Raw genomic sequence first — 12,592 nt, forward strand, 5'->3', positions numbered from 1 at the left:
TTCCTCAGCTTTGTCCTCCCTTACAAGGGAAGAGGAGAGGACTCTGCTAATCCTTAACTGCGTAAAACTGGGTATTGCTTATGATGGTGCAGCTAACACTACTTTTGACACAGCAAATCCTGTAACCAGTTTTCTGGTATATGCCAGTTCTCTGGGGTATAGTTTTCCTTATCATGCTAAGAAGATCCTGGATGCCAAGACAAATCCTGTGTCTTTTGTCTGCTTTATCAGTATCAGTTTGCTTGATTTGTTATTCAGAATTACTAGATGCAATTGCTTGCAGATTTTGTTTATTCATTGATTTATTGAACTATACCATTTAGTTGTGTCAAACAAAGGAATTTTATTTGTCATTGCTGGTCAAAGGAACATAGCTTAAAACCAGGCTTATGATAGGAAGAAGGGTTCACGTAAGACATTAAAATGAGACTTTGCAAATATTCTGGAAGCCTGGATTACATGCTGTAGATCAAGAACTACAGAGGAGCACAAATGCACCTGAAGCAAAAGGATTTCTGAGAGACTATTCATATCAAGCCATATGTAAGTTTTATATTTTACAGCTGGGTTTTACTAGGTTTATTCATTATTATGCATAATAAATAAACTTGGAAATATGTTCTTTAGTTTAAACGAAGAAGCTCTGTCCTTCAATGTTTGCATTTAAAAATCTCAAAAAAGTATTTCCTTAGCTGGGTAGAGTAAATACAACTTCAGATCTCACTCACTGTTAAACGTGATATACCAGCAACCTCTACTGGCTAGTACGCCAAATTATACTGCCATTGATTTAAGTGAAATAACGTTTTATGTGGTACTCTGTCTTAAAAATATGCTTGTTCGAATAGCCTTTTCTATTTTCTCACATACATAAACAGTGACAGAATCCTTAATTTTAAATGAAGCAATAGATGTGGGGTGTGGGGTGGTTTTTGTTTTTTGTTTTATTAACCAGAATGAATAAATAGGGAGCAGGTGAACTGTTTAGTATTTTTCATGTTCTTCTGCATTTATTCCTAGTGTGAATTTATTTTTAATAATAGAAAATAATTGATGACAGCTGGCAGGAAAACTGTTTTTCAGATGAATTACCTCCAGTATATTTTACAAAACAATATGGGTTCAGCATTACGTCCACACAAAAAGCTGTATATTGCCACAGTTTCTCGGTAGTTGCCAATGCTATTTAAAAAAGCTCTGTTATCAGTTTACCATATCACCAAAGGTTATTGTAGTAATTAAAACCATTTTGGTAAACAAAGTGTCTGAAATGTAGATTTAGCCCCTGTTTGATTGCCCTTGCTAAAAAGATACATTTTTGAAAGCTAATATGTCATTAATGTGTTTTTAAGGAGCAAGATGGACAAAGAGCATATTGTTCCATGCAGTATAGTGTCTGACAAATTGGGAGTACTTTTAAAGTTACTGTATATTTTTTTAACATAGCAAAAAATTAACTTTTGGCCTCAATTTTAAAGTTTCAAAATTCAGTCCATTTAGATGATGAGGTTTAGAAGGAAGGTTTCTTGCGTTTTTAAAATTCCTTTCTGTTTATAATACTTAATTTGGAACTTAAAAAATAAAGGAACGTAAGATTTTTGTCAGATTTTGGTCTATGGACACTGTGAATTAATTATTGTGCTCATTCCAAAATATTATTAATCATACACTGGTCAAAATATATTATCTCAAAATATTAAAATCCGCTTCTTTCTACTGTTGTTTCCCATAATGCAGATAATCACACAGATATGATGGAAGTAGATGGAGATGTTGAAATCCCTCCCAACAAAGCAGTGGTGCTGCGTGGCCATGAATCTGAAGTATTCATCTGTGCCTGGAATCCCGTTAGTGACCTTTTGGCCTCAGGGTACGTGCATTAACCCAAAACGGTTCATCTATCACCACCTCCAACTGCCTGTATTTTGCTGACAGAGTGAACTATCTCCTGGTCGTAATATTCCAGTTTCTCTTCTGCCGTTCAATTTTTTATTTTGTTTTATTTTCCCTTTGGCACGTTTCTTCTTGTCTATGAACTTGCTGGTGTCCAGCTACTAATATATTTTGGATACCTTTTGGTGAAGGGGACATGCTTTCAAAAATCTAGAAAAAAATATGCAAGTATAGAAAGAAAAACAACCTCATTCACACGTATAAGCGCAAGTGTCAGTGAAAAAGTATGTCCTTAGGTAGATGATATTAACGTACATTGACATACTTTGTATGTTTATGGCAATAAATTAAAATAAAACCTTCCTTACTGCTGTCTACATCAGATACCACAGCATTTGCTGTTTTGAAGGGGGAGACCTTTTTTGAAATAAATTAATAGAGAGGGAGATTTATGGTCTCATAATTGCTTTGTAGATCTGGAGATTCGACAGCACGGATATGGAACCTCAGTGAAAACAGCACAAGTGGCTCTACACAGCTGGTACTTCGACACTGTATACGAGAAGGAGGGCAAGATGTACCAAGCAACAAAGACGTGACATCACTGGATTGGAACGTAAGTAGAAGTTACGGTGCTCAAAATCCTCTGAGAAAACTGTATCTGTAATTTTGCGTAGTCAAATTTTAAGTAAGAGTGACTATGCATCCTCTAGTACGGCTCCTGAAATATTTCTGGTTTTGAGTTGCATCATAACTCTTTGTGTTGTACTTTGGAGACTTCTTCTTAGCAAATTATGGCCTACTGAATAAATTTCATGAATCTTATGCAGAAGCCTTCTTCCTGCAGTTTGCTTTGTTCTTCTTTAGCTTTGTGTTGTACGGTTTAAAAAAAAAAAAAATAACAACAACCACCACCTTTTTGCTGGCAGAGTGAAGGTACACTTCTAGCAACTGGGTCCTATGATGGGTTTGCAAGGATATGGACTAAAGATGGTAAGTGAAATACTTTTAATATCCAGTAAATTTTCCTCATTGTGACTTTAATTTTTTAATGTATTCATATCAATATAAATTTTCAGGTAATCTTGCCAGCACCTTAGGGCAACATAAAGGTCCTATATTTGCGTTAAAATGGAACAAGAAAGGAAACTTCATTTTAAGTGCAGGAGTGGACAAGGTGAGATGATCTTTGGTAAAATTAAAATTCTTTACTTCACCGTTAAAATTTCATTGGAAATATCTATTAACAAAGCCATAGAAAGTAAGTAAATTAAAATAAAGTCATAGGAAATAAACATGTACTTATAAAGAACTAGTCATGCTACCTAAATTTCATTGTTTTACGATCGTTTATTGGAGTATTTTAATTCATTAGATTTTAGTGTACCTTGATCTGTTCCCAGTTAGTTAGAAAACAGGTGCATTGAACACAGCAACATTAGGCCTTTGTAGAAACAAATCATCCAAAGTTTAGTGAAGTACTTGATGGAAAGCCTCAGAAAAAATCTTACTGCAGAAATAGATTCTGGCTCATGTGGATATCAGTCAAGCCTGAGAGTGATTAAACAGGTAAGAGCTAGGATAAAAGACGATCAGAACTGGGGAGGTGGCAGGAGTGTAATGCCGTGGAGATCATTGTTTAACTGCATTTTACTTTGTGCGTCTAAATAAATTTAAAGAATTGCAAAGTCTTTAAATTCAAAGTTGTTGTTACTGCGGGAAATTCTGTGAACAATAGGAAGGACACACAGTGATGAAGAATAGATTTAAGAAGCATTCAAAGACTAAGAAGGGTTGTTTTAATTTTTCCTTAATTTATAACTGATTCAAGGTGCAAAGGTAAACACTGGCTTTGCTCTTAATGAGATTGACAAACTGCAAGTTCATTAAGACCACAGTTCCACAGTACTTTAGCTGTCAATACCACTGAAAAGCCTTGGACTTGCTTTCTCCTCTACTTATTTGTATAGCTGGTTTACCTGGATTGTTTTTAACCTGGTTTGCCTCAGTGCCCAGCTTCACAAATAGTTGTGCTGGCACAAACGAAGGGAAAGTGAATGTCTTGAAGCGTGGAAAAGATGGGTTACTACTTTTGGCAGCCATGCCGGTTTTAAAATCTTTGTGGAGGTGCAGCATTATTTTGCAGAAGAGTATGCAAATGGAGGAGAGAGAACCCTCATTGCTTCAGTCAGTAAAACCCATTGGATGAGCTGAGATTATGCTTTAAAAATATTCTGCATTAGCAAAAATATGGACTTAAACTTATGCTTTTTTCTCCATAAATAATTTGTGTGATCAGTTCATGCCCCCACTGAATTCAGTGTCAGAATTGTCATTGATTATTGTGAGATAGGTCAGGAAAGTTGCTATATGATACAGCTCTTATAAAATATTAATTTTGTCATAGCTTTCTGATGCACAAAAGATTATATTGGAAGTATTGTCAGAGAAGAACTCAGAACAAAATTACACCTGTACTTAATAACCTGAAAGATTTTATTTATGAAACTTAAGTGTTCATATTAAGCTCTCCTTATGGACAAAGGAGGGTGTATCATTATACAAGTACTTAAAATATGCAAGTATTATACAAGTAATTAAAATAGTTATGTGGAGTGGATTAGAGGAATATAAATTGGCATAAGGAAATAACTTTTATTTCCTAAAATAATAAAAAAAAACCACCAAAAACTCGAGATGTTAAAACATGTTATGGCTCTCTTCTGTTGTAGCTACTATACGCGATATATCTTGCACCATTTCCTTCAGTACTGGATCCAAGTAGTAGCGATATATAATCTTGAGTTGGTTTTGGAATCAGAGAGTGGGTTTGGTAATCTGTTACATATGAATGGTGGGGGTGTCCGTTTATTGTTTATCTATCTGTTTAATACAGACCACAATTATTTGGGATGCCCACACTGGGGAAGCCAAGCAGCAGTTTCCTTTTCATTCTGGTAAGTCTTGATTTTTTTTTTTTTTTTTTTTTTTGATCATTCTGGATTGTCATCTGCAAAACACCAAAAAAAAGATATTTATTTAAAAAAAAAAAAGTCTGACCTTTACAGCATTTATTCACACCAATTAAAACAGACAGTCTTTGGAAACTGACTCCTGTGTTTACAGTTGTATGAATTTTTAGAAGAATTTAAACAAGGATGGAGTTGTTTTGATTTTATAACTTCATAACTCACAATATTATTACCGTTATATGAAAGTCATAAGAGATGATCCAAATACTGCTAACTTCATCTAGTATGGTGGCAAACAAATCAAGTGAGTGGGCCATTAAGGATTTCTGTTTATCAGCCGCAGACTGCATTTGTCATCTTCCTGCTACAGTACCTTTACCTTCCTCTTACCTACCTACAGTAGTCCTATCTCCACATCCCATTGTCTCTTGTTTTCTACTGTGCTGTCCCCGATTTGTTTGACCGCAAGCCTGCTGAAAGGCCAATGAACGTTCTCTGGCCGGCTGGGATGAGAGTGCTGCCTCAGTGGAGGTCACAAATTGCTTTGTGAGCTGCATGCTGGGCAAGCCTGCCAAAATCAGCTGGAAAATGGAACAAAGAGGATGAGGAACGTATTGCTGAAGAGTCTTTAAGAAATGTGTCTCGTTTCCACTTTCTGTTCCGCTCTCATGGTGTTTTCAGTGGTATAACAACAATCCAAAGCATCACTGCTTGGTCTACTTCAAGATTCCATGTGCTCTCTTGCCATAAATATCTAGTGGTGACCAAATGGAATACGTTGCCCATGATTAAGTTACCTTAACAAGCTTTAAAAAAAAAAAAAAAAAAAAAAAAAAAGCCTTTTACTGGCTGCCATCCATGAGGACAAGCATGGACTCTTAGCGGAGATCATCTCCTGCACGGCAATGTGTGAAGCTGTGGGAACTTCTTCCTCAGGCTGACTCTTGAGATTCATTTTTAGATGACTTAACTGTAGCTTGTCCTGCTGCACTGTCTTCTGTGAAAGTGTTTTATTTCAGTTATATTTCATGTTTTATTGTCTTCTATTAAACTTTTATTTATTTATTTATTTAAGACTGTCAGCTGCATTTCTCACTGCTCTAGAGTGTTTGATTATCTTTAGGACTACCGTAAAATAAACGGTTGCTTCCTGTTGGCATTTGTTCTAAGCTGATGCACGCTAAATTTGCAGATCAAACCCCTGCAGAATGCCTACCATAGTTTTGAATATCTTTCTTTTTTTAGCACCAGCATTAGATGTTGACTGGCAGAGCAACAACACATTTGCCTCTTGCAGTACAGACATGTGTATTCATGTCTGTAAATTAGGACAAGACAGGCCCATCAAAACCTTCCAGGGTCACACAGTAAGTAGCGGAAAGTGGTGGCTGCTATATGATATTTTTATTATTAATTAGGGATTGGGGTCCCAGTATGCTTGAGATTGTGTATTTGCATAATAGAAAGTCTTTGGCAACAGGTGCATACACTGGTAGTGTTAGTTAAGGTTATATGCTAACCGCAGTCTTTATCATTATTAGAATAAAAACTCTTTGCCATATGCAGCCTCTTTTACCTGTGCCAGGATATCATACCAAAGGTGAACTTTACAAGGAGAAACATAGTAACTTTAAGACTTCATTATGCACAAGGTATAATGTGGAAGAACACACATGGGAAAAATGTGATGAATAGGCAGAAAAAGAAACTATTATTGGAGTGGAAGCTAGGAATGGAAATTAAATGTTAAATACTGATAATTGTACAAATACTTATAATTAATGTCTAACTTTATCTTTCATAAACTATCTTTTGGAATGGAAATGAAGGCTCAACTTATTCTCACTATTCAATTTTAGAATGAAGTGAATGCAATCAAATGGGATCCCACTGGTAATCTTTTGGCATCCTGTTCTGATGATATGACTCTAAAGGTAACTGGAGTTTTGGTAATGGCTGCTCTAGACTGTCTTGTCTTTTGTAGGTTCTCGAATGTGCACTGTTAGCCTGGGTAATACAGAAATATTGTCCTTTCTGTATCCTCTAATATTTGTTCTTCTGTAATGAAACAAGATTAGGCATTCCTAGCAAATCTTTGTTAATCAGAGCCAAGCTTGGGTCCAGAGAGCTTATTATAGGCTGCCATCCTGAGACTTGGAGCATGATTTATTAGGTGCTTTTAGGTGTTTACAGAATCAGGTCATTAATCATTAACCTGTCACACTTGTTGGTTGCTTTTGGTTAAAAAGAAAAGTTGGAATGTATATGATGTGTAATACATACAAGACTGGGTGACTAACTCCTTTGATGGTTTTCTTCCATTTTCCCCTTTTTTCTAGTTAAAATCTTTACCATAATGTTTCTTGAAAGACTATCCATACTCCCTTGTTTTCCTGATTCAACAGGAGTCATTCTACAGTTTTTAATTGCACCAGTACTTTCCCCCCTACATAATTCAAAGCAATGTTCTGTCTTGTAGAACTGGGGCAAACTTGTGTATGTAGAGGCTAATGTAACCTATACATATTAATTTCAAGAAGCACTAGAGGTCCATACAAAGATATCAGCAGGTTAGATGCGCCAGAAGAAGTGAAGTTGTTCATGCCTTGCAGGTCTATGCCATTTTCATGTGAGAGGTGGTTTTGCATGACACCAAATCTTTTATGTTTAGTGGGTGATTAGCTTCACGTTTGGCAGAGTTTCAGGATTTGGTTTGGTATTATGCTGACAGCATTGTCCCATTGGTAGCCTCTGGGAAAGATATTTTCATCTAGCTCACTATTGTTTCATCAGAGACAGGGAATAGCTGAATGAGTCGTCAGCTGTACCCTGTGCTGGCACTCAAGAACGCAGTTGCGATGGAAGTCACTTTTTCTAAATATAGACGTTTAAACTTTAAACTTCTAGTCTCGAGTGAGATGTCTAGACATCTTTAGTCAACAGAGAGTGTCTATGACCTGTAGCAATTCATTCTTTCCGAAGTTAAGTGTATAAGCCAAGTATGATGATAAATCTCTGAAAGTGTCATTGTTTCTCCATTGGCTATGGATGGAGTCAAAATAGCCAGTTTAAGGTAGGTATTTATGCTTAAGCAGCTGAACTGCCGTGAAATGAATTCCAACCCAGAACTCGAGCTGGCCTTGTTGTGTCTCAGTGAGCAGAGAGACGACAGCTGGGATTGTGTCACTGTGTGTGGGCTCACGCAGTTCAGCAGTTGGTATGAAGAGCTTCTGTATTAGTGAGGGAAGTTCTGGAGAACTTCTCAGAAGGACATTTGCCCAAACTGTGTAGACCCCTGTAAGTTACTCTGATAAGATGCAGGTCCAAAGAGCTGTTCCTATAAAGGATTTTATGTAGAGGATTGATTCAGCTCTCTGAAGGCTGGATTCTGGTACTCTTAAATGAGTTAAGGTACAAGCCAGAGCTAGGTTTGAGAACCTAGCCCTTGGTGTTGCTTTATATTTGGCAAAACAGAATCCAAAGTCTCTTCAGGTTTACTGGAATGTGATTTTAGCAAATGGGATTTAGCATAGCCTTTTACCAAATTATGAGAGTTTTTTTGTGTTTGTGGAGTTTTGTAGAGCAGAAGCACACAAAGTGATAGCTACACATGTGAAATAATGTTTGTTGTGGTTTTACATTCTTTAAAAATTAATTCTCTATAAAGAATCTCTAAGCTCTTGGATGCTGTTTTAAATCCAGCCCAGTTTTATCAATTTTCAAGTTTTATCAGTTATCAAGTTTAACAGATTTATCATTTTGTTCAGGATTAATTGGAAGACCAATTACTTGTGATAAAGCTCCACTTCACCAAAGCCACCTCAGCTCATGAATCACTTATTTTCTGAGGGCAGTAGGAATGAATGTCAAGTTTTGAAGCATATAGAAGACACCTTGTGTGTGTGTGTTTGTTTTTGTGTTTTTTTTTCCTCCCTCTCACATAATGCCAATCTGGTATTCCTTAGGGTGGTTGATATGGACTGTTTTCACTTACACTTACTTTAGGAAGAGGAGCTAGATTTTGATCAAACCAATTTAAATGGGAAATACAGGTTTAATTCTGCCCACACACTGAAAATCAATTTTCCCTTTAGTGAGACTCCAGTTCTGAAAACTATTATTCCTTTAAACATATACCTAACCTGCATCTTCAATAGGGTTGGGCTTAACCATGCTCCTGTTAGCTTTTTTTTGGAGTAAAAAAGATGAGCTAAAAGCACTGCTTAAACAGATATCATTAAGAAGAAACATTCAGATGATTAGCTACCATTATCAAATTTCAGATTTATGTAAAGGTGTAAAAGCCCTCCCAAATCCATTTTGTAACAGAAGCACAAAGTCTTAATAGAATGATATATTATTCTGTTATTTTGAAGGATGTTTAGGAGTTGCAGTCCTAAGGAACTCCTCCTTTGTGCAAAGTACTGAGCAAACACCTGACAATTCAAATCCCAACGAGCCAGCAAAATGCCGCAATCATTACTGCAGTATACATCTATTGCTTTGTATTAAAATAGAAAGTTTCTTTACTATCCGTTTATTTCAGTCAATCTGTGTAGCAAGAAGTTCATTTAAAAATGCGGTTGCGATATTTTGTCAACTCAGACAAAAACGTATACATGTTGGTCTTCTCATTTCAGTATCTGCTGTCATCTCTGCACTTTTCAACAAGGCTTGCAGTTAGCACATGCAAATTGCTTTCTATAGACTGTACCTTTATCATTTATTAACCTGGTCAGGTATTTAAGTAAGAGAATGGAGGGTAGTTTGGGAATTATTCTTATTGTAATTACTCCAAAAATCCAACAGTCATAGCAAACGTTTTGAGTGGCCTAAAAGGTCAGGCAAGTCAGGCTCTGCAAGTGATAAACAACAGAGATGTAAAATGTATTTTAGTATGATATTGTACTAAATGCCTTTGTGTTTTCTCCCATTTTATCATAGATCTGGAGTATGAAACAAGACAGTTGTGTCCATGATTTACAAGCACACAACAAAGAAATTTATACTATCAAATGGAGTCCTACAGGACCAGGAACAAATAATCCAAATGCCAATCTTATGTTAGCAAGGTACTATTTATTCCTATTTCTAGATGCCTCTTAAGAAAATGAGCGTTATTTTTACTTCACTCTTTATATATGTAAGGTCGCAGAATGTTTCAACACTGCGTAGGGTACTTTATATCGTATGTGTTTCTACTGAAAACAAAATTATGTAAAATTTACATGTAAATAATCTGTGATTTTTTTTGTTTTTCCTTTGACAGTGCATCCTTTGATTCTACTGTTAGGTTATGGGATGTAGACAGAGGAATTTGTATTCATACTCTGACAAAACATCAAGAACCTGTGTACAGTGTAGCTTTCAGTCCTGATGGCAGGTACCTGGCCAGCGGCTCCTTTGATAAATGCGTACACATCTGGAATACGCAGGTATAACTTTTCTGTCTCTATTTAGAAAGTTTATGTTTCAGTCTTTTCTGTTAATACTCTTCCAACTTTTGTTGTGCCATCATGTTTTTGCTACAGAGAGCTTTGCCTTTGCTACTGTGCTGACTCACTTCTTTTTGTTTTTTCAGTTTCTTGTATTAGTGTATGTACATTATAGTTTCTGTCAATGAGTGCCTGCCTGTTGTTTTCAATCTCATATCCTGTTAATCTTTTGATGCTTTGATCTTTGTTTGTTTGTTTGTTTTTACTCTGTCTGGACTTCACCACTTCCTGTGTAATCTGTCACATACTTCTTGTGGCAAGTAATAACTGTGGTTATATTATTAGCATTCTTGGCAAAACAACAAAAAAGAAGTTACATGTTCAGTAAAGTTTCTCCAATAGCATGTTGCATCCACAAATTGTCTTTATGATTTTTGAACATTAAAACTCTAGATAAAACAAGTTTGCTGTGAAAATGCTGCCAAATGTAGACATTCAAATTTGTTACCCCGCAGCTATTTCATTGAATTTCACTTTAAGAATGGGAGAAGGGATAAAAAAGGGAGAAGTGGGAGGCAGGGAAAGAAAGCCCACAGATCTTTCTAAGAAGGAACACTACCACTTGTTTTGTATTTCTGTCAAAAGAATGCTGTACAGGAATCGAACTGGAAGGACGTTGTTGTTATGCAAACTGATCTCTGCCAGCGTACTGGGCATAGGATATTTATTTTTGAGCGGCTCATTTTAATAATTGAAAGTAGTTGCAACAACCCCTAGTTTTGCCTCTCACACACTAGAGGAGATCAAGACAGGATAATAGTGTTTTGTGAGGAAGACTTTCACCTAAGCACCTTTAGCACACTACTTAGACTGTCCATCTGAACCATTTCCTCTGAGAATTTCAGCCTTTAAAAGCAATAGGGAGGTTTTATGTGTTTTTCGGGTTGAACTTGTTCATGTGCATTTTGTTATATTAATTACATGTTTTCTCCCTTTTTAGACAGGTGCCCTAGTTCACAGTTATCGGGGAACAGGAGGAATTTTTGAGGTTTGCTGGAATGCAGCAGGAGACAAAGTTGGAGCAAGTGCTTCAGATGGTTCAGTAAGTGCAGCTTGACTTATTTGACAGTCTAACATCATTTGGAAATCTTTTGATTAATGGAGACAACATTTCCTTATTTTGATGAAACTCACAACTAGATTTTGGCATGTAAAGGTGCTGTAATGTTGAAAGGAGAATATATATTTATTCCAGCTTAATGCATGTGTTGTTTCTAAGGGCTCCAAAAATCGGTTAGAAGGAAAGATGCATTTAATTTTTTTTTCTCCCGCCTCTGATCCTTACTATGGAAACTTACTCAGCGTGGCTGGTCATTTCACTGCAGTGTGGAAACTAGTTCATTCATGCCTCTTTGCCCTTCTCAAGTAAAAATGTTCAGCGTAGGTGATATTTTTGTAATGCGTAATAATAAAATATCCTCTGCATTGCAATCAACAAATCAAAAGACTAGCAAAACAAAGTACCAATTTCTGAATGCTCATAGTTAAAAAGTCCCTAAAAATAACAGGAACTACATGTGCAAATACCAATCTGCTTACATTGCTCAGAACAACTAGGGAACAGAATCATATGTTTCACTAATCAGAGTATGCCCTTTATCATCTCATGCTGCTGTGTTACAGCATCACCTTCTAGCTATTCTAGTGTTGTCCTGCAACGTATTGCAGTTGAAATATTAATGTTCAGTTCTTCATGATAAATGCGACACTTGTTTTTTGCTTGCTTCTCATTTGCTGTGGTTTTATAGCAAAGGAGAGGGAGCCTAAGGAAAAACAAATTTAGAATAGGATGAAAGTGATAAGACATATTTTAAGGTGCTGTAGCTTAAAGTGACAAATGTTAGGAAATAGCAGTCCTGGTAGCTTTGTAGTGTAGAGTCTCAAGTCTTAATTCATGTGCCAAAGAATCCACAAGGCTTCCTTTCCTGCTCCTGTCCTGTGTGCTCTGTGCTGCTGAGATCACTTTGTTACTGTTCAGAACAAAAAATAGGAAGCTCTAAAATTTTTAAGGAAACTTAATTCTAGAGAGTTAATTTCAATTAGTTTTTTTATATCATCTTTGTCATATAAATATAGATAACATCATGAAAGGAACAAAAGCTCAATATATTTCCTGAGTAGAAATTATCATCTTACCCTAGATGACACTTTTGGTTACATGCAGTCTTTCTTTTTCAGTCTTTGCCTGTTGCATTAATTTGACCCAAGAGGGTCAAATTTGCATCAGATTTG

General features: G+C 36.2%; 1 protein-coding gene across 14 annotated transcripts in view; it reads left to right on the forward strand.

The window, feature by feature from the left end:
- Nucleotides 1-12,592, forward strand: part of TBL1XR1 (TBL1X/Y related 1) — a 124,379-nt gene that overhangs the window by 105,699 nt on the left and 6,088 nt on the right. For 7 of the 14 annotated variants that reach the window (XM_068953935.1, XM_068953936.1, XM_068953938.1 and 4 more), the window contains 10 exons: nucleotides 1,738-1,870; nucleotides 2,368-2,509; nucleotides 2,823-2,886; nucleotides 2,973-3,070; nucleotides 4,790-4,850; nucleotides 6,111-6,232; nucleotides 6,725-6,799; nucleotides 9,810-9,937; nucleotides 10,135-10,300; nucleotides 11,301-11,402. In XM_068953935.1, coding sequence (XP_068810036.1) covers nucleotides 1,738-1,870; nucleotides 2,368-2,509; nucleotides 2,823-2,886; nucleotides 2,973-3,070; nucleotides 4,790-4,850; nucleotides 6,111-6,232; nucleotides 6,725-6,799; nucleotides 9,810-9,937; nucleotides 10,135-10,300; nucleotides 11,301-11,402 — 1,091 coding nt within the window. Of the gene's footprint in view, nucleotides 1-1,719; nucleotides 1,871-2,367; nucleotides 2,510-2,822; nucleotides 2,887-2,972; nucleotides 3,071-4,789; nucleotides 4,851-6,110; nucleotides 6,233-6,724; nucleotides 6,800-9,809; nucleotides 9,938-10,134; nucleotides 10,307-11,300; nucleotides 11,403-12,592 lie in introns of those variants that run through there. The other 7 variants (XM_068953930.1, XM_068953929.1, XM_068953931.1 and 4 more) reach the window with 3 other exon arrangements.

This window comes from Struthio camelus, chromosome 9 (assembly GCF_040807025.1).
Source record: "Struthio camelus isolate bStrCam1 chromosome 9, bStrCam1.hap1, whole genome shotgun sequence".
Taxonomy (NCBI): domain Eukaryota; kingdom Metazoa; phylum Chordata; class Aves; order Struthioniformes; family Struthionidae; genus Struthio; species Struthio camelus.